General features: G+C 41.6%; 1 protein-coding gene across 2 annotated transcripts; it reads right to left on the bottom strand.

Annotated features, from left to right (window-relative positions):
* Positions 1–5,152: 5,152 nt before the first annotated feature.
* Positions 5,153–25,194, bottom strand: TRAM1 (translocation associated membrane protein 1). 2 transcript variants are annotated; one of them, XM_064442563.1, is made up of 11 exons: positions 24,944–25,194; positions 22,094–22,157; positions 21,391–21,512; positions 21,076–21,192; positions 20,161–20,219; positions 19,669–19,753; positions 15,910–15,980; positions 15,716–15,820; positions 14,949–15,092; positions 13,768–13,928; positions 5,153–11,485 (listed from the first exon to the last, which is right to left on the bottom strand). In XM_064442563.1, the coding sequence occupies exons 1-11, from the start codon at positions 25,064–25,066 to the stop codon at positions 11,412–11,414; spliced, it is 1,125 nt and encodes a 374-aa protein (XP_064298633.1). In that variant the 5' UTR covers positions 25,067–25,194; the 3' UTR covers positions 5,153–11,411. The 2 variants fall into 2 exon arrangements, with proteins under 2 accessions (XP_064298633.1, XP_064298634.1); XM_064442564.1 differs by lacking the exon at positions 24,944–25,194 and adding an exon at positions 23,854–24,277.
* Between the last annotated feature and the right edge of the window lie 1,427 nt (positions 25,195–26,621).

Genomic DNA, 26,621 nt, shown 5'->3' with positions numbered 1-26,621 from the left:
GTTAGCTATTCTAGGGCGAACATGATATTTTTAAATCATAGTGTCATCCAGATATCCAGGTCAAAGGACTGAGTTGAAAGTACAAAAAAAATCCAAAGTGCTACCAGCCCAGCATCTTGTTTTCATCACAGTGTGTCTTGAGCGGGAAAATCTGCTTTTGAAGTTACTGGTGATTTTTGACAACCTTCCCCATGAAGCTGCATCACCTGGCCATGCAGAACGCAGCTCATTACCATTTTCCTTTAAAGCAGCAACCGCAAGGCACAGCAGACAAAACTTATTTGTAGGTCACCGGTCCTTAAGTCAGTGCCCTAGTATCTACGTGAGCTAAACATGATCCACTATTTAAAGAGAATTAGGTAGAAAGTTTAAAATGACTAGTCCAAGGTTCACAAAAAGTCTGAGATAGATTCAAAAACAGAACTTTACTCATCATGGTTTTCAAGTTAATTTGTTAACCATACTATGCAGCAACCCAGTTTTATATCAGATCTAAGTCCGCCCTTGGAAGTATTAGCGGGCCGATGTTGGGATGATCAAACCATACTGCTCTAAACGCCAAGACATAGCTCCTCACTGGAAGACAAGTTTGCATCTGAGGAAGTTACCACGGACAACAATAAGTAACTAATAAAATGGGAAAAGGACAAACCAAACTGACATAACTAATAAGGTAGCTCTATCTTGAGGATATTTTTTTTTTTTTCTAAAAATTATGCCTTGTTATTAGTTATGACCCTTTAAGAACTAGCTGATCTCCAGTGAAAGAAATCCAAGCTACTCCCAGAAACGAGGGCAGGCCAGCGGCACTCCTGCCAAAAGGGGTTAATTTGTTACGCTGCCTCTTTTCAAGACCTCATGATCTCAGAACCTTTGAAACGTCCAGCGTTTGCTATTGAAACGTTGCAGAACTAAGGTATTACGTCCAGTTTAGGCCATACTCTCGCATGCAAATGCTACTGTTGAAAACCATTTTCCTGAATCATTTGAAAAATGTTTTAATAGCATCAACAAGAACAACAACAGATAACAACCACTGCACGGGTGCTACGCTACAAACAAAACCAACAGGCCACTAGAGAATGAGCGCAGCCAAGGAAGACCAGGCTGTGTTCAGAACAAAAGCCTTTCGCTTCTGTGTTGGCAAGTTACTGTTTATTTTCCTTGTGAGGAACTATTGTATCACCGATCAGTGTCCTAAAATGAGTATCTCAATATCTCACTGTTCTAGGAATATAGTTACACAACTCAACTAACACGTAAATACATGCAGCAAAACCAGCTAAGACGGTGTGAAACGCGTATCAGAAAAAGGCGGTTTAAGATAGAAAAAAAATCAGACCTAGAAGTGAACGAACTGCTAGGAGCTACTTCCCAATAAACTTAAAATAACAAATAAGCCCAAAGATGAAGCATTTAGGTGAACTAGAAAAGGTACATAAAAGGTAGCACAGATAGTCAGATGTACAGAACAGTTGCTGCATGAGAAAATACTAAGTAAACTGGGAACCGTCAGGCTTGAAATGGAGAGGTCTATAAAATCATGCGTAGTATGAGAGAGATGAAGAGGGAACGATTATTCACTACTTGAGACTCACACAAGGAAATCATCAGGTTTAAAACACAAGCCAAAGGAAATACTTTTTCCAAACAAGGCATAGTGAAATTGTGTAACTTATTGAGTGTTGTGGATGCCAAGTATTTAAATGGGTTCAAGAGGGATTATACAAATGCATGTAGAATACTTCCAGTGATGGCTATAAAAAAAAAATAAAAAACAACAGAAGTTTTGATGCAACCAGATGCTTCAGAAGTCTCTAAGCTGATGACTGCCAGAAACTGGGTGGATGAAAAGGATGACACTTCTCTCAGTCTCGCATCCCTTCCCTAAGGAGCCAGGAAAGCAAGCCGCTGGAGCACGTGGTCTCCTGGGTTTGTTCAGGACAGCAGCACTTTGCAAAGGAGCCTTACAGCTGTGGAGACAAGAAGTCTGCCGGGCTCCCCTTTAAGAGGAACCTCCACAGTTAACCACAGTTTCTCTCAGCCTTCACTGCAGCTTATTCTCATGACTTTACTGGCTTGTGGGGCAGAGAAGAGGAAGAGGAGAGAGTGAGAGAGCAGGAGCAGAGAGGGTCAAGAGAACTATGGCACCTTTCATGCCGCATCTAGAAACTACACCAATATTTCCTTCGCCTTCTAAAAAATTTTCCTCTAAAAAGCTTCTGGGAGTTTTCCTGACAGCACAGACAGTTTACAATGTCTGAAAGTTTTTTTTATAGCATGCTATGAGCAAAATTTAAATACCAGTGCCAAGAATTAGAATGATTTACATCACTCTCTCCAGGGTGGGGCATACTCTATCCTCTATTCAGTTAGAGGCTCATAATGTCCCCCATGCTGCTGAGCTGCGTTTATCGCCATAAATGAAAAAAGATTTCATTTCAAATCTCTTTTAAGTTCTTGAAGCAGGGCAGGCTTGGTGGTGGGGAAATGGGGGTACATACTCAAGTCCTGAGGGAATCGACTGCTTCCAGCACGACCACAGCTCCTGGCTCCTGCTGCATTCCTGCAGGTTTCAGTGCAGCCGCTCATTTCAAAAGCCATAGCCAGAGCAAGAGGAAAGTGCCTTCTCAGTGTAAGCACTGCAAGCCCCGTGACCCGTTTTCAAATGCGTTTCCACAGATGCAGAGCCACGCAAATTGACTTTTTGCACGTCTGCCTCGGAGGTCAGCGTAGCCGTACTGAGCTGGTGATCGGGCCAGACACCCAACCTGTCGCCGGCTATTCCATGCGTTACAAATCAAAGCACATTCACAGCTCGTAACATGATTCAGCTCGTTTGCCACCTCTTACCAGGACTACCCAAAGCCAGATGTGCAGGAATATTCTGCCCAGACTCCACCAAAGTCCCAAGACATTCCTGAAGGAGAGCCATATTTCTTATTATTCTTCCAGGGCTCGATCACCCTGCGCTGCAATGCTTTCCAGTGGCAAGAGCAATCCTCCTGCAGCTCAGAAGGGCTAAAGCCAGTGAACAACTTTTGTTTTTTTTTTTTGCTACGCAGACTAGGGTAAAATTACCCCAAAGACAACAACAAAAATCAGTGTATCACACACTGTCTTCCAGTGTCACCCCAAAACTCTTTCTTCTATATAAAAGAGGGCATATGCTAAAGGAACATTTCCTTATTATTGAAGACAAAAAAACCCCAAAACTATAAGCTGCAAATTTTAATTTATATTTTCTGAGAAGTTGCTTTAACAGCTGCAGGCAAAGCTGTCATATGGCTCCTGCAGCATCTGAAGGGAGATGTCCACAAGCAACACTCCCACAAAATAAGGGTCTCCTATTGGCAGATAAAAGCAGAAATTTCTTTTGAGTGCAGGAAACAATTTTATAAGCTCTTCTAACAATAACTCGTTTTGAAAGCATCAAAAATTGGTGGAAATAGAGAGCAGGTTTTCTGTAACCCCCCCCCCCGCCAAGGATTAAGCAAGGAAATCAGCATCTGCCACAGCACTGCGTACTTGCCTACAAAACCGAACGCAGCCAGTAGATGTAATCTGGGGCTTACTTTGCATTCTCAACACTGCTTTTAATCTAAGATGTTGCACTTTTGGGTTAAGATAAAGCTTTAATACTAGAGGTCTACATCCTGTTCTCTCAACCAGCTGCGAGGAAGTAGCTTCTGGCCAAATAAGGACATCTTCCATGGCCTGCAGGGTATAATGTGGGTCTTACTACAATGTCACCATCAAGATCCAAGCCTACCATGAGTTGTGTCTAATTTAATTCAATGCTCGGTTTTATGAGTTACAGCAGAGATGCTACGTAAAAGGAAACAAGTAATCCTTGCTTAAAGTGCAGCAAAGACATGGGCATCTGGGTATATTTTTGCTGGCTACCAGGCACCCAAATTCAGAGCTGGCAAAGGCTGGGGTGGCCTCTAGTGGCTGCTTTGCCCACATCCCAAACTCCTCACACGATTTGGCTCTTAAGACTGCAGCTGTTCTGCTTCCCATCACTATTTGCTAGATCCTTCTGAAAGAGGCAGCAGTGCGAGGTGATGATTTTTGAGAGGTGTAGCAGGGGAAGGGTAAGGCAGGACTCATTACATTTGTCCTAGATGCCATTCACGTATCAGTACCTGCCTGTCCTCACCAGCTATGGTTGAGTTAGTCACCTGACAGGGATAACCAGAGCTACTTTACCAGTGGGTATTAAAATTATGAGTTTTCCACTGAGCTTTTTCTAACACAATTTCTTTTTAAGCTACAGTTTACAGTACATTGTCTAACACCAAAGCCAAGAACCAGGTGCGTGCTCATGGAAGACTGATCTTCACTTAACATTTTCTTTAAGTTAAGGATTTACAAGTCACAAATGCAGGTTTCAAGAGTGATCTAAGAAGTTCAGTAGTCTTCAAAAGCAACAATCTGATGTATCTTGAGGTGAACTGAGTAGAGATCCTGGGATCTGTACTCAGCCCCCACCATGTAGCAAATCAAACCCACGGGAAGGTAACATTCATGGCAAAAGTTTCCCAAAAACAGTCCTCAGGTAACGGTCCTCAGTTCCCTGCCATATTGCCTAGATCACCAATGGATCAGCGTAGAGGTTCAATTTCAGATTGGATGAAGTTTTACTGTGCTGTATCAGTGAAACTGAAGTCTATGAAGGCTTTAAAGGTTGCTTAGCTGTAGAGTGGACACACTGGAATGGTAAGCCAGGCCACACCAGACACTACCCAGGGCACTTTCTGGTATTCCCCAAGTTTGTGGTTACCCTCTCAAGCTTGAAAGTGCTACTCAAAGGATACAAAACACTGCACAAGCATTACAGCAAACAAGCCCCACCTTCCTGATAGGGACAACCAATGCAGTTTCTCAAGTTGACAGAAGGTGGGAAACTCTTATCTTGAATTCCTGGTAATTTTGTGCAAACTCCAGCTCCAGCCTGAGGTACAAGCCATTTCTCTTCAGCCAAAGAAGATTCCCTGGCTCCGTGTTCAGTGATTCAAGAGAATACCCCAAACAGAACACTGTATTCGTCTTTGACCAGTATCTCCCTGCTACTGATGCTTCTGGACCGTAAGCAAGGCCAGGTGTGATTCACGTGCCTCCATTTTTGTAACAGACTATTCAAGCACAGTTTTGGTTCCATACTCTTTATTATGATATCCAGGAAAACAATAACAAGGTGATTGCTTAGTACAGCTTCCACAGACTGGGGCTCCAGGCCTTATTGTCCTGGGTACGCACACGCGCGCGCACACACATGCACACACACACACAAAAGACAACCCTTTCCACAAAGAACTTACAATCTAAATAAACAAAACAAAGATAATGATTACTCGAGAAACAAAGAGGAGGAATCACCTGCATGAGAACACAAGACAGTTTTGGCTTGGCTTCTAGTCTGGAGTTCAAGAGTTGAAATTCCTACCCCGTTACACAGCATTCTTACCACCATGGGCTGAATTTTTATGTGTTAGTTACAATGCAAGATACATTCTTCAACATTTATAACCAATATAAGGAGACACAAAGCTCAAGTTCTAGACCATAATTTGTCAAGTTGTCTACAGCAAAACTACAGTCTAGAGATTCAGAGATCTTAAGTGCCCGGTTTCCTAAATCAGAAAGGCAATAATAGTGAACTGCAATATGGAAAACAAAACCATCCAGGAATACCAATTTCTGCTAAACCAGTCGAGACTTACTAATACATTTTTTTCACTTCGGTATATCAAATTGCCTAACACTTTCGTGTGTGGAATGAAGAAGTAAAAATTGTGTTGTGCTGCATGACAATGCCTGACCTTTAATGTTAACCACAATAAATAAGGACAAAGAATGAATAATGAAAAGCTATCAAATTATAAAGAGCACTTTAGCTGCTCTGATTCTGCAAAAAGTTTCAAACACAGAGAAGAAAAAGGAGTTGTCATTTCTGGCACTCACGTCACATATTTGCCATCCTTGCGCTGGATAAAAATAGAGTATTTGTGGAAACCTAAAAGAAGAGCGACAGGACACACAGAAAGAGATTGAGAGCAAGTGTACTGGATTCAAAACTAGGTAGCATTTTTTTTTAAACCTGAAACAAGAGTTGTTGCCTTTTGTCTTGATAACATCAAAAGAACCTCTGTAAAGGCAGAAAGAAGCCTACTGCAGCTGCAACCCAGCGCTCCTCACCCATCATTCACAGAAGGGGAACCGACAGTTGTAGACGCTAATAGCAGTTCCGTTTCGCCCACAAAGGCACTTGCTATCTGGCTGTGAGCTATACCCAAACGCTACACTGCAATACAAGTTCTTTTGTAAATGTATTCATCCTAAAGAGTTTCAGTTCCCATTAAGTGGGTTCTGATGACACCCGACGCATTGATATGCTTATTTCTTGCACATTTGACCCAGAAACACTCCAGCACTGTCTCTATTTCAGTTCTGAAGAACACACCAAATTCCTTAATGTGTACAGAACTAGGCTAATCAGATCCTAAACTGAGTAGTTCAGGGAGCAATGAGAAGAGGGGATACGCACCAGACATCAACGACAGCAACCTACAGTATGAACAAAAAACCCCAAACCAAGCATAGGCTAATCCAGTGCTCTAGAGATAATCCATAACTAATAGTGTGAGAAATTACAATATGACAAACAGGTAATAACTGACATCAGCCCTTTGAAGAGTCTTGTTCTTTTTAAAGGATCTCCTAAAAGTTTTCCCCAAGCCTTAATTTTGTAGGGCATTCTTATACCCTGTGCAAGAAGTATCCCAAGTATTTGCGTAACAAGATGACTATTACTACAGCGTCCGGGTACCGAACGACAGTCCCCTGGAATGCAGTATCGCCGTACGCAGGCTTTCACCAGCCTCTAAATGTTACAAATATCACGACCGTCTCTACCAGTGTTCAAGTCCCTTCAATACTGACGTTTTCCTCAGAGAACAATTAGGACAGCAATGACCAGCGCTGCACAGGGAGCCTATTGAAGCTGCCAGTCTCCATCTTCTACAACGCAGGCCCAAAGGGCTGAGTCACTAATGGAACCAAACCCAAGTATGACCTAGGAATCAGCTGGTGAACTTCTTTAAAACAGGAGAACAAAGTAGGAGAAAGCAAACAACCCTCCCCTCTACATACCTAGACAGGCATACAGTGCAATTCTTGCAAAGCTCTCTGGAAGATAATACATAAAGGTTTCCTATGGAGAGAAAAAATAACCCCACACCAAAAAAGCAAAAAATAGTTGTAGTTTCCTGGCTCTTATGGAAAGTAATCTTGGTTTTTTTAATCCAAGAGAAGCTACATTTTCAGAATTCCTATTTCTACACCACCAGTATTGTCTTGCACTGCTTGTAAGCCTCCAATCTATGACAGATAAAAGGTATCTCAGTACAGTACAACATACTGAGTATTTCCTCTTCCCCTACAATATCTGACAAAAATCCATTAACACAGTTTGGCATCTAGGAGCTACCAGAGAGACCAGCTCCCTTCTGGTATTGACAACGAAGCCCTTCAATGAGGTCTCCCAACTCAAACTGTAAACTAATGTAATTTTCAACCGAACGCGCAGTTGAAAGGGAGGCTGCCTTAGAGCTTGACTCACTTTTTCTCTGCATCTTTTCTTCTTGCTTTCTTGCTTATATGTAAACACTTGTGTACCTCCACCAGGATTACTATCAGGCAACTAATCCGGTTGAAAAGCAACTAAGCAAACAAGCTAGTTTTCAGCTGCACCAGCTCCCTCACTGAGCTCACCATGCAACTAGAAAGCCTTGTGCTCGATAAGGCAAGGGACAGAATTTTGTTGCTGCAATCTTGGCAGCAACCTACATTACTTCCAGCTTAGCACGACCATGAAAATGCTCCCTTCCCTTTACTATCAAGTTTTGCCCCCAACATAATGACCCCAGGTGCAGTTAGTCAGGAATCTGCAAAGAGCACCAGGACTGCAGATGTGTATTAACCCTTTTTACAGAAGCCTGATTGCTTGTACCAAAATACCACACTGCTTATTACAATTCTGGGTAATATAACTCCATAAACACAACTGAAATTTTCAAAGAAAAAAGTATTTAGGAAAAATATCAAATGCTTACCAATCACTACTGATTTACTAAGTGCATTATCCCAATGTATTTAATTTACTTTCAGAGTACCCTAACATCAGCAAAAATAGCCTACGCATCTTCTCTGCATGGCAAATCCCTTGGCCATTCCTAAGTCTGGGCATGGGATCACCCAAAAAGCAGTATTTCCCAAGAGCCACATTCATTAATAATTCACACAGGAGAAATCAATCTTTGCAAGTAGTCAAGGGGAGAAAGTGTCCAGATAAAAACAAGAACTCTGAAAATTAATTTCAGCTGCTCTGCATTCCTTGTTTGTACTTTGAAGTTACACATAATTACTTAGTAAAAGGAAAATACTGGTTTTGATAGTAGATTCTGGCACATAAACCAAACATACATTTGAGGGGGAGGAAGGCTTGAAATCATCTGTTGTAAGTCTTTAAAAGTTCTGACAAGATGAGGCAGGGAGGAGAAGGTTTAAGAAAACCCAAACAACCCTATCCACAGCCTGTATGAATTACTCAATTCAAATCCATCTACATGGACAAAGCCTTCTTTTTGTGGGACCCGGTAATTGACCAGGATAAATTACTACAGCCTAAGCAAAAATTATTTTATAAGGCATAGGAATAGAATAATGAGCTCTTCAGTCATTTCCATTTCTAATTTTCCTGATTCCATAATTAAGAAAACATGATTAGACAACTAATCTTCTTCCAGCTTACTGAATCCCAGATTACAAACAAAGAGCCAAAATGCAATAACACTTGAAAATCAGTTTTAAGCAATTCAAAAGAAGTTATCCAGGCAAGCAATAATCCTATGCCAAAACAAGCAGTATCAAACTGGAAATAGAAGTCTCAACATCTTCTAAATTCATGGGGGTTTCCATCCCCAGGTAGAAAATTAAGAATTACTGCTCTTGCCTCATCCAGAACAATAAATATGTATTTTTAGTTATGACACAAGAGACACAAGATACTGGCTTTCAACACCCTATCCAAATTTTAGAACAACTGAAATTATTCTCTATTACTTGGCAGAAAGCAACAACCCCTATAAGGCAAGGATGAAGATTAAGCCATTGTAGAAACAAAAGTGATGATTTTTAAAAGTCCAGAGGCCAAGAATGTCCAGAAGGCCAAAAGGAGGCAAAAAGCAATGTCAGTATTAATAGGCAAGAATATACGCTTCTGAAGTTTTTGGAAGTAAACCTGAAGTTTACATTTCAAGACAACTGTGCCAAAGAACGAGGTTTACAAGAAACAGTTTGCCTTTAGGAAACAACTATTACAACCTTCAGACTCCAATAAGCCTTAAAGATCAAGAAGTACCTTAAATGCTCCCTTCATAAACTTGTTCCTCCACCCTTCATGATTTTGACAGCCCCAGTACAACCAGATATCACAAGCAAACTGACTTAGAGTCAAAGTACCAGACTAGAAACTTTAGAAGTTTGCCCTGTGTGGCTTAAGGTACAACTTGAGAGCAAGGCACACAGCATTTACGAAGGTCCTTTATAAACATCAGACTTAAAACATGATTTTGTGAAGTGAGTTTTTAACGTATGCAATTCCCTCAAAACTGCCGAGTTCCAATTTTCCAGTTTTGTGGTGAGATCAGACAGATTCACAGTTTCACCACTTGAGCTTTATTTCTTCAAACCCAGACAAGGTATAGCTACTTTCGCTGAAGCAGACTGGGCATATCACAGAGCATCCTGCCCCAGAGCTCTCAAGCTAAGCAAGACTAAGCCTGTCAGGTCCACTTCAGGAGCTGTGAAGCAAGTACTTGGGTACTGTGACTGAAATGAGCTAAAACATGTAATAAATTATGCTGCAATAACTCTAAATAGCACTAAACAATTGAAGACTGGATAGTTACTTGTAGTGAAGATTTTGTACTAGAAACGTTTATTCTGTATAGTAAGCAACTGAACTGTAGAAGATACAGAATGCAGATTTATTATTTTGTTGGGTATGAACTCAACAGAAATAGTTTTTAATTGAAACTATTATATTTATCAGCTTGATTGCTCATAATTAGTCCTCTCAATCAATAAGGAGTCCAATACTTGGGTTAATTTGAAAGACTAATTTAGCAACTTCTTATGACTGAATTAAATCTCTAATTCATTCTCAGGTGAAATGGGTTGAATTATACCCATTACAAAAGGGTGCCAAGGAAAAAGTAGCTGCATATTAAACTGAAAAATTAACTGGACAAAGCTTCACATTTAATACAATTATGAAAGACAGAGAATGGAAAAATTCTTAAATTAAGATTTTTCCAGTTGTAGCAAAGGGCACAATAAATCAGTTTTAAGAAATTGTAGCTTTTAAATATTTTTTAATAAAAATATATATAGGAGAAATCAAACTATTTCCTAACAGAGGTGAAACAAAGCAAAGCAGTTAGAATAAAGGAATGCTTCTCATAACTTGATCCGTTTATCTAATAAATTCCCTCTTCATGGTGCATTAAATGCCTCCTAAAACAAACACAACACCACACTAAGAACCTCCACCCTCTAAAATCAGACAGACAAGTTTTCAGGGAAGGTCCAATGCCCACTAATTCTGCAAGATACCTACACTTCAGAAGCAGACAGATTGTTAACAGTACTACTCAAATCAACTCTTCCTATGACCATACACGCTCCCTTCTAAATTTCAAGTGCTACAGCTACATCTCAAAAAGGTTTTTTGTTCCTTGTAAGAGATTTCTAACCAACAAACAATAAGACTCTACAACATTTCCAATTAGTTCAGTTTTGTTTTAATGATACGGGGCAATTCTGAGAGCAGATGTTGTGTAGCTAGTAACTGCAAAATAAAGAGGTTTATTGGTGGTCTCGGAATCCCATTTGAACTGTAAATTTGAATCACGGCAATTAACTGAAAAGCCAGAGTATCTGAAAATGCATACTAAGTTTTTGCCTCAGTTTCGCAATACTTGTTGGAAAAAGTGAAGTTGGTAGAACAGTATATATCACCAAGATTACAAAAACTGGCAGGAAATAATACATTGCAACAGTGATTCTCATTAAGTGAGGTTATTTCATCACAATAAATGTTTAAAAAAGTGTCAATGTTATTTAAAAAGTGTTGTATCCCCCCCACCCCGCCAAGTATTTGAAGACAGATAAACCTTTTTCCTTAGTCAAAATGGCTTTTAAAAAAAGTTTCTTGAAACAACAGCAATAATCAAAACCCAGGAACTGTATTTTCTTTTCCATAACATCTCTAGTGCTGAAGGGCCATCCATGTAAAAAGCAGATTCTTTGGGGACATTAGTCAATTAACTTAATAAAACCCAGTTTTACAAGAATTTATCCTTCCTGCTGCGAGGCGAGTCTGCTCCATTTGAGGTCACTGTTCCATTTATTCCATTTTCTAGAAAAAAGAAGAAAACATTTTTCAGATACAATGAGGCACTTTATATTTTATTACATTTTGGTAGGTCCCGTTTAAACAGTCTTTTTTTTCCTGAGGTATTTGCTTTGTTAAACCTCATCTTTATCATTCATAAGGCAACAGTATAATGAAGCTTTTACAAAGTGCAAAATTTAAACTTTACTACAATGAAGTCCAGTTCCCTGACATGGCCAGACAGTGAAATGCGTGCTTTATATACATCTAGACTGAAAATGAAGACCAGCTATAGTATTTTAAAAGACACTCCCTTAAAAAGTAAAATACTCAACCCGTAGATGAGACTGTCCTCTCAAATTTTGGAGACCCACAGTACACACACAATTCCCTGGTATAGGTCTCTATTGTTTATCCCATCTATTTCTTGCTAAAATTACGCTCCTTCACTTACCTTTACAAGCTCTTCATATATAGGAAATCTTTTTAGACACATACACTTTTTTTTAATTATATACTTTAACATGTAGAATTCATTTTTGTTCTGGTGAAGATATTTCCATAGATAAGATGGACAGAAGTAAACCACTAGTTAGCTTTGAGATGAGCATGCATACATGGATGGAATTCTACTGCCATTTCTTGCTTTTGGCATAGCCTAGATGTAACACATTTTATTGATTGTGCCCTGGCTCCCCCAAAAATCTATCCAACCACAAAAAAAACAAGAGACGTCTCTTTTAAACCATTTAATTGCATACATTACTCTTTCAAAAACACTATCTTGGTGCATCCCATGCAACTGTTCTGAACAAATAACAATACAGGAATCTTCAAAATGGAAGAACCTGAAACAACACTAACCTTTCGGATTTGAAAGTTCACTTCTGTCATTTAAAATAAGCTGTAAAATTCCCCAGTCTTTAAGACAGGCATAGCTCAATTATTTTGTGAATTAAACCACAAGACCAATTAACTGCCTGTTTCACTATTCATTTACCACTTGCAAGTCCCCATTGAAGTTGGGTGAAAACCAACAAAATCACCAAATTACCGGAATGAAATAGTTTAAGAGATTTTTAAAAAGCTACTACATTTTCGACCTGCTGATCAAAATACCATTTAAGTTTATGATTTAAAAATATTTGTTATAGAAGATTTAAACTAATTCCACAAAAAAACATGGTAAGACCCAATGAACATGAAGCTCTGGTTAAGTAGGACACCTACACAGGAAACTACCTTTGCTCAATTAAAAGGAGTCCAGCTGGATTTTCTGATGAAAACAAAAACCCTAACAACATACAAAAGCCAAGTTGTGATTACTACAGATCACCAAAAGGGAGTACAGAAATACTCTAAAGCACACGATATTAATAAAAAAGAAACATAAAAAAACAACTTTAAAAAACTAAATCACTGACTTGATCTCTGATCACAGATCTTAGTTCTCCGTGCAAATAGTCTTCAAGCACATTACAGTCAATAGGTCAAAAAGTGGAACAGGTTGGCAATACACGATTGGTAGCAAAGGATCATGCTGAAATAAGCTTTTGAAATGACTCAAGCAGCTTCAAAAAAGTGCAGAAGTTATTCAAGCTAGCATTTAAATACACAGAAGCTTAACTGTTGGTACAGCAGAAATACTGAAGTGTGGGGTTTTTTTGGGTTTTTTTTTTGTCTGTTTTTTTTTTAAAATGGAGCACATAATTTTCCTTGGAGGCAAAAAAGCATTCAGTTGATCTTTCATGCTCTTTCCATAAAAAGAATGTGACATAATCAAGAAGTCAAACCTGGAGTCATTAGTTCATTTCTAAATGCTTCTACACAGGTTTAGAGTAAGTAAGTAGTTATTACCTCCTCTTAAAAGAAATACCAAAATTCTATTTTTAGTAAAAACAGTCCAATATAAGCTTATTTACTGGATCATCAAACCATCTCCTTGCCCTAAAACCTCAGAGTTTAGTGGCAATAAAAAACAAGCTTGAAATTAATTGCAAAAACAAATTTGGAAGTAATTGTTAACGAGACCAGATCTAAAAATGTGTCTGTTCCCTTTTTATAACGGAACAAAACAAAACACAAGCATGACACATTTTGCTCAAGTAATAAAATCAGACATAATAACAAAAAACCTCCAAAACCCCCAACCCACTACAACATTCACCAATGCTGTTTCTGTAACTGAGTCATCTCACTTGCATGAGATTGCATGTTTCTTTAGCAATTATAGTAAAAAAAAGGCTCTCCATTACTTAAAGTTGTTTTTGAGGAGTCAAAGCAACAGGAAAACTGAAAATACAAACCTCTTTCTTTTCTGGATGTCTTTCCTTTAGCTGTTACAAACTTCTTTTTCACTGATTGAGGCTGAGAAGAAGAATGCTCTCTCCACCTTCGAAGCTGGAAATTAATGAACTTCCACATCATATATGCTTGAGCCATGCAGATGGAGGCCAGCACGCTAATTCTGGAAACAAAACACATGTAAATGTTTATCGGTAAGTTTATCTCACTAATCAAATAGATAAGGAAAGTAGAACATCACCTCAGATATTTTTTTTCCTATGTCAAACTGCCTTTTTACTCAGGTTCCTCACACACGTTAGAATGATTCCTTCTAGATAACATAAATTTGTAGAAGTTCAAGGGTTTGGGGTTTGTTTGGGTTTGGTTTTTTGTTTGGGTTTTTTTTTTTGGTTTTTTTTTGTTTTTTTTTGAGAGTTTCCCCCCCCCCAGTAACATCCATTTTCTAAGCCATGGAAGAGTTAGCTCACACACGGTGACTGGGCTTAGCACAGCTGAAGAAGGCTAGATATGCAGTGAGAGTGAAGTCTTTGCCCCTCCATCAAAACTGGGAAGCACTAGATTTCTTTCCTGCTTTCTCCTTTGTCAGTATTACTTGCAAGTTACCAGGTAGCAAGAGTTGTAAATGGTTTAAGGGAGTCTTGCAGTTCTGAGTACCAATTCTGCAAGGTAATGCTGACATTGTCAATGTTTTAATAACTTCCTTTCCTGGATTTAATAGATAAAAAGGTGGGGTGGTTGGCTGAACATTCTGCACCACGTAACGGCAATAGGAGCCATAATAAAGGCAGAGAAAGAGGCAGGAATCTTCAACCAGGACCAAAGATGCTCTGGGCATAATGCCTTGACCTCTATAGATAAACTTACTTCAATTATACCTAGAATTCAATTCACTAACTCTAAAACATTTGAAAGTAATCTGTGTAATTGGATAACCCTCTTAATTCTGTTTTTTTTTCTGACAAAAAAATGAGTTACCGATTTCTGCTGTAGGCTGTAAATTCTGCAATTCATTTCACTGTGCCTTATAAATTTGTTACAGAAGCTGATCCTATTGATCCTACTGGTTGCATGAAGACACTGAACCATTCAGAATTACTAGCATTAATACCATACCCTTTATATTGAGTATTTAACACAGGTTTACAGCTCATGCTTAAGAACCGTTCCATGTTTACTATACCTAACAGCCAGGATATTAAAGTTTCCAGTACTGAAATTCAGCTGCTGATCTTCTGCTCTTGCCAGCCCAAAGCCAAAAGTGAGGACTGAGAGAATCAAGGTGAGAAGCCTTCCCAAAACAAAAAGAACTGCCCACAGTGAAAACCTACAAAGAAAAACATCACAAACACTAAATGAATTTTCCGTTCACAAGTACTGACAACGCAAATGTTTACTCTTCACCATGTGAATTTGTTTGAAATTTAAGGACTTACCTAAATTCATTATTTTGCACCTATCCTAGTCTTGTATTTCTAGTACTCATAGAAGACAAAAAGCAGGAAAAGCCCTGCCTCACAGCCTTTTTCAACAAACCGAAAGTATGTTCTGAAAACTAATTTCAGCTCAACAGGAAGTCCTTTCCATTACTATTAGAACATAAGCATGTTGCTACTTCCTACACTACAGGCTATATGCTGCACAGAACTGGCTGCATTAGCAACCTATGCATACCACTTCAAGACAGTGCTCCACAATTTTTTAAAAAAATATTAGTACTTAGTGTAAGATTTTATTTCATTTTATATTGCTACTAACATTTACTTAAATAGGCAAATAAGGTAAAAAAATAATTGTTTTAGAGATATAAATATTAAAGCTAGTCTGGAGAACTGTGGCCTCTAAGGAAAGATTGTTTGAACTTCTGTGTAATTTTGGTTTCTGGCTAGTTAAATGTACGAGATCTTTGAGACAGAAACTACATTAATTTAAAAGATAAGAACTACTTACCCTTTCTGATATCTTTCATCACTGAAGTAGAAAAGGCGGGATATATGGAAAAGAAATTCAACGAAGTAATGCAATACCAGAAGAACAAGTCCAAGATGGGTCAGACTATCAAAGCAAATAAAACAAATATTCAGACATTTTGTTAGATGTTTAAGACAGCGAATGAAGCCAGCAAAAGTTTACAATTGGCTTACTTCAGGAGATAGGCTCCAGCAATATGAAAGAGATAAAGTCCAATGTAGACAATCTGGCGAAATATATCTTCCTATTAGGAAGAAAAAAAAAGTAATTATGCAATGTTCACATCATTGTAAGTTATTGTACAATGTTATATATTACTACAAACTATTCCCTAGTCTTCGAAATTCTCCTTCATTTATCAGTTACCTTAATGTGGCCTGTTCTAGCACTGAATTACTCAGCCTAGATTACCTAATTCCACACATAACTTACTGCCTACTTGCCAATAACATTCGTTATCTTAGACATATGCTATTGTGAAAAAACACAAACATCAAAAACATGCTTTTTAAAAGGGCCTGTTTTTATTTGATGCGACTACTGTGAATTTGTACTAGCTATTACAATACTTATTTGGTATGTATTACTGTATCATCAGATAACTTCCTAGTTCTGCATGTTCGCTGCCCATCAGATTCTGTCAGCAATCTGACAGAAATAAAATAACAGTCTATGAACCAAAATGAAAAGGTTTCCAAGTGTTGACATCTATTTTAAAAATTCAAGATGATCCAAGATTCTGGCACGCTGTCGCTGGCAAATACAAAGAACAATGTTTTTAACCAGTCACACTAAGCCACATGGTCACAATTCAAGTTAGGTTTTAGCCAGCCCCATTCAACTGAACACTTAATGGAGACAAAACAATAAAGAGGAAGAGACATGAATTCGAGTATAGACACACAGTACACAGAAAGCAGAAGGTGCTGTCACTGAACAGAAGAATCACTAAGGTATGCTAGATCACAAGAAAAATCTGTCTTAAAGTGGTATGCAGAGCACACTCAGTTGTGCTTAAGAAATTCCTATCTTTTTGAAAGATTCCCTAAACTTCAAGCAAGGGGCTCCAGCTTTTTTTTGTTAATTACTTGTATAGAAGACAATTTGATCTTGTAAGATCTAGGCTATGTTATATAACGCTCCACCTCAAAGCCAAGAGCAGCACAGAACCAAATGCTTGTGACAACAGCAAACACCACATACATACGCAAACAGCAAGCAAACAGATAAAGACCTACTCCAAACAATCTGAAAGAGACAAAAACCAGAGTTCTTTCAGACAAATTAGCGACTAGTCAGTACAAATGCTCAGTTTCTCAAAGTACTACCAGGACGAGCCTTTTGCCCTCTATCTTCAGAACAGAGGTAACATCTAAATAGCCCACGCTGACTGCTTTGACAAACCGTCAGAGAACGAAGGCCTACTGGAATAACGCAGGTGGAGGTATACACTACTATACAGAAAGCTGAGTTAAGAACTCTTCTTGTCTATGTCAGCAATACAGACAACTAGACGCGAGTAAAAGAAGCCAGTTCCTTCACAATAAGGAATACGGCAGAGAAGCCAAGATGGCAGAGGTTAAACTGTGATGAAAGAATATCAACTATGAACTTGCTAAAACAAATGAACTATCACTCTTAAAACTTAATGCAAAAGATAGAGGCCAAAATTCCAAGCAGTGACCCAGTAAAACACTACTATTCAATATACAGCACATCTGCCACTTGTGACAGCTTTCTTAAAGTCACGTTAAAAAAACGCCACGCTTGGATATGAAGTAAAATTCAAGAGATTACTAGCACAATACGGGAATATCAGCTGCAGTGGATCTGCAAAACATCAGTGTTTATACCGCATCTGATCAGCATGAAAACAAAGCTTCTCATTGCTATTTTCCCAAGCCTCTTCTAGGCTCTTGAATGAATACCTATGGTTGCATAACGCATACATTTCAAAAGCAGAACTCTGGCAGCAGAGAGACAGTCTAGTCACAGAGCAACAAGAGGATCACAGAATGGTTTGGTTTGGAAAGGATCTTTATAGATCATCTAGTCCAACCCCTCCTGACATGGGCAGGGACATCTTTCCACTACCTCAGGCTGCTTAAAGCCCCATCCAACCTGACCTTGAACACTTCCAACGAAGGGGCATCCACAGCTTCTCTGGCAAACCTGTTGCAGTGTCTCACCACTCTCACCATAAATAATTTCTTCCTATATAATCTAAACCTACCCTCTTTCAGATTTAAATCATTGCTCCTTCTGTCACTACAGACCCTGATAAAAAGTCTTTCCCCATCTTTCTTATAAGCCTCCTTCAAATATTGAGAGGCCACAATAAGGTCTTCCCACAGCTTTCTCTTCTCCAGGCTGAACAACCCCAACTCTCTCAGCCCACCTTCCTTGGAGAGGTGCTCCAGCCCTCATCATTTTTGTGGCCCTCCTTTGGACCTGCTCTAACAGGTCGATGTCTTTCCAGTGCCGAGGGCTCCAGAGCTGGACGCAGCACTCCAGGTGGGGTCTCATCAGAGCAGAGCAGAGGGGCAGAATCATCTCCCTCGACCTGCTGGCTACGCTGCTTTTGATGTGGCCCAGGATACAACTGGCTTTCTGGGCTGTGAGAACACACTGCTGACTCATGCCCAATTTTTCATCCTCCAGTACCCCAAGTCCTTCTCTGCAGGGCTGCGCTCAATCCCTTCATCCCCCAGACCGTATTGATTTTGGGGATTCCCATGACCCAGGTGCAGGACCTTGCATTTGGCTTTGTAGAACTTCATGAGGTTCACACAGACCCACTCCTCTAGCCTGTCAAGATCCCTCTGGATCGCATCCCTTCTCTCAAGCAAATCAACCACACCACTCAGCTTGGTGTCATCTGTGAACTTGCTGAGGGCACACTCAAACCCACTGTATCACTGATGAAGATATTAAATAGCATTTGTCCCAGTATGGATCCTTGAAGAGAACCACTTGTTACTGGTTTCCACTTGGACATTGAGCCACTGACTGTAACTCTTTGGATCAGCCATCTAGCCAGTTCCTTATCCATCTAACAGTCTATCCATCAAATCCATCTCTGTCCAGTTCAGAGGTAAAAATGCTGTGGGGAAACATATCAAAGGCCTTAACAGAAGTTCAGGTAGATGACATCAGTAGCTCTTCCCTCATCCACTGATGCAGTTACTCCACCATAGAAGGCCACTAAATTAGTCAAGCATGATTTGCCCTTGGTGAAGCCAAGTTTAAAAAGAAAACTGCATAGGCAAAATGAGCCTGAGCAAAAACACGCAAAGAGACTACTTAAATCGGTCCAGGAAGGCAAAAAGTATGCTACAAAAAAAATCTACAGTAAACTCAGTGTTTTGAGAACCCCAAGAGAGAAAACTCTTAAGGGGAAAAGGATGCTGTTAAAAATTGAGCACTGAAAAAATCTCAATATACAGCTAACCAGAACTTCTGCTGAGGACAGTGGTATTTAAATCAAATCCCAGAGTTTAATATTCCTTTGATTTATCAAATTATTCACTGCTTATATTCTAACACCTGTACCATGATTCATGAAGCAATTCTAGATTTCAATGAGACTATTCAGACCGCTAATTACAAGAAACAAAAAAAGAGTTTGAAAAGAAAATGTCACAGTCATTTGCTCAAGGGAAAATTCTTTTAGAGATAGTAATTTTTATTTACACAACAGATATACAGTGATTTTACTGCAGTTAGAAATACAGGATTTAACTGAAAAAACCCCTACCTTCTCACACAGACATCTGAGCACCCAAAATTCCATCAGGAAAGATGGGTAACACAATTAAGAATAGGGTAGGATTCTAGGGTAGCACATTACTCTGGAAGTCCAAAAGAAATAAACTATTCGACTGTTTGAGTTGCTCTGCTTGGAGTCCTTTCAATTTACATTTTGAACTTACTTTTTTAGTTTTCTGGAAGTACAGTTCTGGAAAAGCATGAAACCAGTATGCCAACTGTAAGATGTAGAAAAACTTCATTTGAAACCTGTACAATACAGCAAGAATTGAAGAATATTACTATTTATTAATGCACTTCAAACATTTCAGAAACCTTCTGGTGAACACATTTAATCACTGTCTGTCAAGAAACAAAAATACAGATCCTTCAAGCCAGCCAACTCAAAAGTAAGATTTAAAAAAAAAAACAAACAACCAAAATCATTAAGATAAAGAACTAAGTTTTTGTAAGCGTTAAATACTAGCCCACCGAAGGAGAACTCAGTATGCTACAAGTTGACAGAGAATCAAGTTCCTCCATAAATACAAGCAAAAACACATTAGGAACAAATGCAGTTTTACAGACAAGTTATTCTACACAGATTGTATGGGACACGCCCTAAGTTTAAAACACTCCCTCCACTCCCCAACAATCCCTTAAGGAAGGGGCCTTACGGAATCAGAGTGTGTGGATAGTCCCTCCACAGAGAGGTTGGATCTGATATATAGTTCTCCTAAAACAAACAAACAAAAAATCCACAATAAACCTTCAAAGCTGCTACTTCCTAGTCAGAAATAACGAATGAACATACATAGATGTACGTATTTATTTATATTTATGTATATGGGTGTGTGTGCATACAAACATGCGCACATTTACACACACAAGTAAAAGCTGCAGATCAATGTATTTCTTCTTACAAAAACCAAAAACCAAATGTCAGCTGTATCAGCTTAGAAGAATAAAAAGCAATCAAACAAACCAAGTGTTCATTCAAGATAGAGTGTCCTTATGAGACAGAGATTATTTCAAGCATCACTACAGCCATAAGTCTTCCCTTATAAACTGCTGACAAGCTCTGTGCTTAGCTAAGGAGAAGTTATGTCAGGGGCCATTATGTTAAGGGAAAAATCATCATACTCTTCCTTTTTCTGAAGCTCAGCTCATACACATACGGCCACTAGCAAAGAGCATGCCATCTGAAAGCACACGCTCGCCTGAGCCTGCAGCAATCTGTCCATACAGCCATTCCCTGGGCTGCCAAAACGCTATGTATGATGCTTTCTTTAACATTTATTTTATGCTAATAAGCCAGCACAGAAGAACTACAGAGAATGAAATACCTTAATAGAGTTAAAATGTTTTACCTTATTCAGCTGACAGTAAATCAAATTAACTCAGACTGAGCAACAGTAACACTACTGGACTTTATACTCAGTGGTGACCACAACCTACACAGAATCCCTAAAGTTGCCCCCACTTTAATATTAAAACCAATAAAACCCAGAAAAATAAGCCAAAAACTCACTTATCATCATAAGTGAAGTTTTTGAAATCTCATAATACAAACAAAGAGAAATTATACTTACAGAAACAAGGATACTTGTTCCCCAAACACAAGAGAAAAGGTAGAATGCACTCAGTTGCCCAGACTCATTGAACTTGCTATGCTTTGTTTTTGAAAAGTGCATTTTCCTGTTAATTTTCTGAAATGAAAGTCCGTTGTTATTTATATGCTGTAGTACTTGACATTTACCTAACTGCATCAGAACATCTAAATAGTTTCAGTGCGTTTTAACCGTGAAAAGCTTTAATGCAAAAGTTAACTTTTAAATTAATAGTCTTAAAGTCTAATTAAAACCTAACAATTATCTCGATGAAAGGAATTAATATTTTGTACTTACATCCAGTACGTACTCCTGAATTATAGCATGTATGATTATTGCTACCAGCATGTAAAAGAAAACTGTAGCCAAGTCTTTGATGCCATAGTGATAGAGAGAGATTGTTTCTGCAGATTGTTCTTCTAAAAAGACAAACAGAATTAACTGTCAGACACCAATACAGTTTAGTAGCTAATAGGTTTGTTTCTCAAAGTGAAACCTTTGAGACAGAAGTAGTTTGCAGTCAGCTGAACAAATAGAAGTCAAATTAAACTGACATCACAAGCTAGGTCACTAGATTGTTTACAGTCATCTTCTCCATTGCATCACAAACTAAATTTGATTCTGGAAAGATGTACTATAAAAATGAAAACTTAAGTGCACTTAGGAAGCTCTCCCAAATGCATTGAAAGGGGACTATAAAATTATGTTGAACTACCACCCCACTTTGACTAGTAAAAATAGTCATTTGCAAAACCAGAGTAAGAATTAATGTGAGCTTATCTACCAGTCAGATGGTGTTTTAGCACTAATGATGAATCCGGCAGAACAGAAACATCATCCCTAATTAATTAAAACAGAGTTTTACTAAAAATAAAGTCCTTGAAAATTGCTTATTACCTATTGAAATTGACAAATTCACTTACCCTCAGTCTATAAAGTATGGCATGCTAATAACGTCTGAGCACACTGTCTCCTAACTAACCTCCTGCAAGATACATACCTGTGGCAGGAATGGTAACATTATACTGAAGTGTAACAAAAATGACAGCTGCTTTTGCTGTAATCTGAAAGAGAAAAAACACAAGTGCTACAAATTCTCACTGAAATAAACTGTGTTAAACAGAGAACATTTGCCCATAGTTTTATCACCCTTCCCCAGCACGTTTGTCCCCTCCCATAGACCTGATCAACTCACAGTATCACACCGCTTCACCTGACTTTCCAAAGGCAGAACACATTGCTTGATGTCTATACGTTTGTTTACAGGACACCCAATCGCCTCAATGAAATATCCTCAGAAATGCTACTTACAAGTAGTCTTTTCTACAACATTAAAATGAAAATACATGCTGCAATTCTTTCTCCAGTCCATACTGTATTATTACGTTAACAGAACGTACAACATCATGTAATCCCTAGACCACGATGCATGCAGCAATGGCTAAGAATTAAAACTAGTTTTTAATTTGACAAAATTTGAAGCTCAATATCATATTCATGCATCTGCAGGTGATTTGGAAAACGTGGAGAAAAGGCAAGTATGGAGAACCGTTTCAGGCCAAATGCATGCTAACTCAATACAGTTAGCATTCTTTTGACCCTGGGGATCCTTTGGCAAGAAGTGTAAAACAAAACAAATAAAATCTAGCAGTAGTGGTACAACCCCGCTAGGATGGGCACTAAAAAAAAGCAGAATGAATAAAAGAGCAGGGGAGGGGGAAGTTTATTTTAAAAGCTTTTTTTTGGGGGGGCGTGGTGGTGATACTGTAAAAACCCCAATAAATAAGCAGGAGCACAAGTTCTTTTCTGTCAGTAAGCATAAGTTAATTTTCAATTTTAAAAGATCTTTGTTGAATCGCAACATGAATCAACATGTCTTAACGGAAAGGGAGGATTAACCATGCTTTATGATCCGATTGTTTCTCAGCGGCGTAAAAGCCTAGCATCCTTGTATTTACAGGACCAACAAAAAAACCAAACACACAAAAAACCCACCTTACTCCTTTATAAATCCTGGAAGGATACTTTGAGTATCTGAAACTAATGGTTGGGTTACTACCAGCATTTATCATCATTCACAAGAAATAAGATGTATTTATTTTTAAAACTAGCGCTTTGTAAACAAGCCCTAGATTTTCAAGTCAGGCAGCATAAACACCTTACCATACCTATATTAACCACAGCAGGTGATTTCCAAGACCTACACTAAAGCATTTAAAAAAGTGCAACAATCTTCTCAACCACACCACATCTATGCCAATAAAGGTATATGGCCCTTCTATGCTGGGGCAGAAAACACCCTGGGATTAAAAAAACCTGGAAACAAAAGACTTCAGCACATACAACCCCACCAACACTTCCAACCCTACCAGTAATATTGTAAATACAGTAAGCCAGAAGCAGACATAAAAGGTAATGGTTAAGTCCATCTCTTTAACCTCAATCCCCAGAAAACCACCATATAAGGACCGCTGTGGTGGTTTTTGATAGTAAACCTAAACATAGCAGCTTTCTTGGTCTGCCCTGTTTTTCCTACTTCCACATATTTTTTTTCCCCTAGCTCCACTGGCCTCTGGTGCTGAGCAGATCAACAGCTGGATAAAGTTATTCCGAAAACCATCCATGTAACAAAAAGTCCACAACTCTAAACAAATGGCTAAAATACCAAAAAGCCAGAAACATTTAGCCAACAAAAATGGAAGCGTCTTACTCTGGCGGGGCACAACCACGAACATTTTGGAAGTCACACAGGTAAACTACCTTTTCGGTTCTCTCAGAAGGGAAGCAGAGAAGAGCCAAAGAGGCACACTTTGGCTCAGCAGCCACGCTCACGGCTTTGATGTCCCCACGCTCCCCTCCACCAGAGTTCACGAACTTTTCACGTCATTTCGGAAAAGCTTTAAATTACTGCATCCAACGCGGGGGCCCAGCGGCAGGGCCTTCAGTCAGGCCCGGCGGGGCCGAGCTCCCTGCCGACCGCCCTCAGCTCCGGCGGCGGGAGGGACAACGGCAGCAGCCGCGACACGCCGCCCGACCCCCGCGGTGGGCAAGAGGCTCCCCGGACCGCCCGGGAAAGGGATCACCGCCCGCTTCCCGTCCCCGCCGCGCGGCCCGACGGGAGCCGTAGTGCCGGCGGGGCCGCGCACACAAAGAGCGGGGGACCGGCCCTCCGTGCGGCCGGGCCTCGCCACCCCCCAGCCCCCCCCCGCCGTTCCCGCCCCCGCCGCGGTGCGAGCCCGGCCGCACACTCCTCCCCCGGCAGCGCTCCGACTGCCACGTAACCCCGCCGCCAGCAGGAACTGCCCCCCGCCGCCGCCGCCGCCGCCGCGGGAGGAAACGCGCCGCCCCTCTCCCCGTCCCCTCACGGCGCCAGCGAGCTGCCGGGGTGGGGGGGAGATGGGGGCGGCGGGGCACGGCCTCCTCTCGCCGGCGGCGAGCGGAGACGGGAACCTGGTGCTGGCGGCGGCCGCGGGCTGCGCCTCTCCGGGCCGAGAGGGCGTTCCCCGAGGGGCCGGGCCCGGGGCAGCGAGGATGAGCGGCGGGGAGGGAGGGAAGGCAACCGCGCTGGCTACTCCGGCGGGGCCGGGGGGTCGGGTCAGCTCCTCTTCCCCGGGGGCGGCGGGGCCGTGCGGCCCGGGGAGGGCGTGGGCGGGCGGGCAGGTGCGGCGGGGGATGCCCGCCCTAGCCGAGGGGCCGCCGCAGCACCCACCCGCCCCCGCCGCGTCGGGACCCCCCGCGCCCTCCCCGCCCGGAGCCGAGAGCCCCCGGCTGAGCGGGTCGGAGGGGGCGGGGAGGGGGGGCGAGAAGGGGGACGAACCCGCTGGGGCGGGGGGCGCCGGTGCCGCCTCACCTCGAACATGAGCCCCAGCAGGAAGATCATGGCCATGCAGGACACGATGTCCGCATGGTTCTGCACGATAAACTCGTGGCTCAGCACCGGCGGGTTCTTGTTGCTCTTCTTGCGGATCGCCATGGCGGGCAGGGAGCTGGGCGCCGCCGCCTCCCCGCTGCCAGCACAGCTCCTCTCGCCGCGGCCAGGAAGAGGCGGAGGGGGAGGAGGCGGCCGCGCAGCCGAGGAATGGCAGCCGCCGCTCCGCTTCACCCCGCCCCGGCCGCAGGGAGCAGCCCCCGCCGCCAGCAGCGCCCCTGCCGGCCGGCGGGAGGGCGCCCGCCCGCCCCCGGGGGCGGCGAGGGGCAGCGCCCGGCGGTTGGAACCCGCCGAGGCGGGGGGCCGCGGACTGGCCGGGCCGTTCCGTGCGTTGGGCGCCGGCTCGGCTCCTCTCTCCCACCCGGGCAGTGGTGACAGAAAATGGCCGTGAGCCGGGCCGGGGTCGCGGAGGAGGCGGCCGCGCTCCGGGGCGAGCGGGGCCCGCGCCCTCCCGCGCAGCGGCCGGTGGGAGCGGGCCGCCCCCGCGGCGCCGCGTGCCCTGCTCTCCCCCCCGCACCCCGGTTCACCTTCGGTGTGTCCCTCCTTCCCCCCAGGGCTCCGGCTGAGCTTTGCGGCCAGACCCCCGGCTGCGGGCGGGCCCCGGAGGGGGCAGCCGGGCCGCCGCCGCCTCCCCGGGGCTCGTTACGGTGGCGGCTGGGCGCAGCTTTGGCCGCGCTGGCAGCGGGCTGCCGCCATCCCCGCGGCTCACCTTGTACTGCGTAGCCAGAAATAACATACGTTTTCCGAGTAACAGCAACAAGGAATCCAATGACACGAAGGCAGAAGGGCAGAAAAGCTACCCGGAGAGAAGAGGAGAGCTAGATGTGGGTTAAAAAACACCCAAGCCAATCACGGGAGGCTGTTACCAGGTTAAAACGGATGAATGAAGAGGTCTGAGAAACCGACACTGATGCAGAAAACATCCAGGCCAAATCGAGCTGTCCTTCAACCCCACCAAAATTCATGCTAGTTTTATTTACTAAAGCTTCTGGCTGACAGATACTCCCAATGGATGTTGGGAAAGATCAAGAAAAGATTAAGAAAGATCAAGGAAAGGAGTAATTTATGGCTGAATTTAGCATTGTCAGAATGGCTTCTCTTGCCAGCAGCTAACGAATAGAATAACAGGTTAGGACGCAACTATTCAGTATGGCTTTGCCTTGCCGGGAGGGAGAGTGTGTGCCAAATATTGTATGAACTGTTTTGAATAGGCTGGTTTCTTCCTGCTGTACGGGGCAGCGACTGACGGGTGGAGCAGACTGATTAGCGTATGACCAGGTTTTTCAACTGTGAAAAACCTTCATCAGTTGTGAAGATGGTCTGAGGTTTTCTATGAACTTATTAAATCAGGAGACAGGGATACTTGGTATCTACGGTACTTAAAATACAGAAAAGGCTACAGAAATTTTTCCCTTCACAGTTAATGATTTTTTTTAAAAATATAAAAGTTTAAACAGAACAAGCATTTGTATTTCAGTCCCAAGATGTTTTGTATCTTAGAAATCTCTTTGTTCCCATGTCATACCAGTATTTTGTAACTCTGAACTAAGAACATTATTTCAACAATAACAATGTGAAAGTACATCCCTGACTGTGTACC

This window comes from Phalacrocorax carbo, chromosome 2 (assembly GCF_963921805.1).
Source record: "Phalacrocorax carbo chromosome 2, bPhaCar2.1, whole genome shotgun sequence".
Taxonomy (NCBI): Eukaryota; Metazoa; Chordata; class Aves; order Suliformes; family Phalacrocoracidae; genus Phalacrocorax; species Phalacrocorax carbo.
This window is presented reverse-complemented; position numbering and strand designations above follow the sequence as displayed.

Bases quoted from the DNA above. Each gene is read 5' to 3' on its own strand.
- TRAM1 (XM_064442563.1), bottom strand. From the start codon at position 25,066: ATGGCGATCCGCAAGAAGAGCAACAAGAACCCGCCGGTGCTGAGCCAC. The intron at 20,220-21,075 runs GTAAGTATAATT...TGTTTGTTTTAG, and splicing joins GAACAAGTATCCTTGTTTCT to GAGAACTATATATCAGATCC. The intron at 13,929-14,948 runs GTATAGTAAACA...TTTTGTTTCCAG, and splicing joins TTTAATATCCTGGCTGTTAG to AATTAGCGTGCTGGCCTCCA.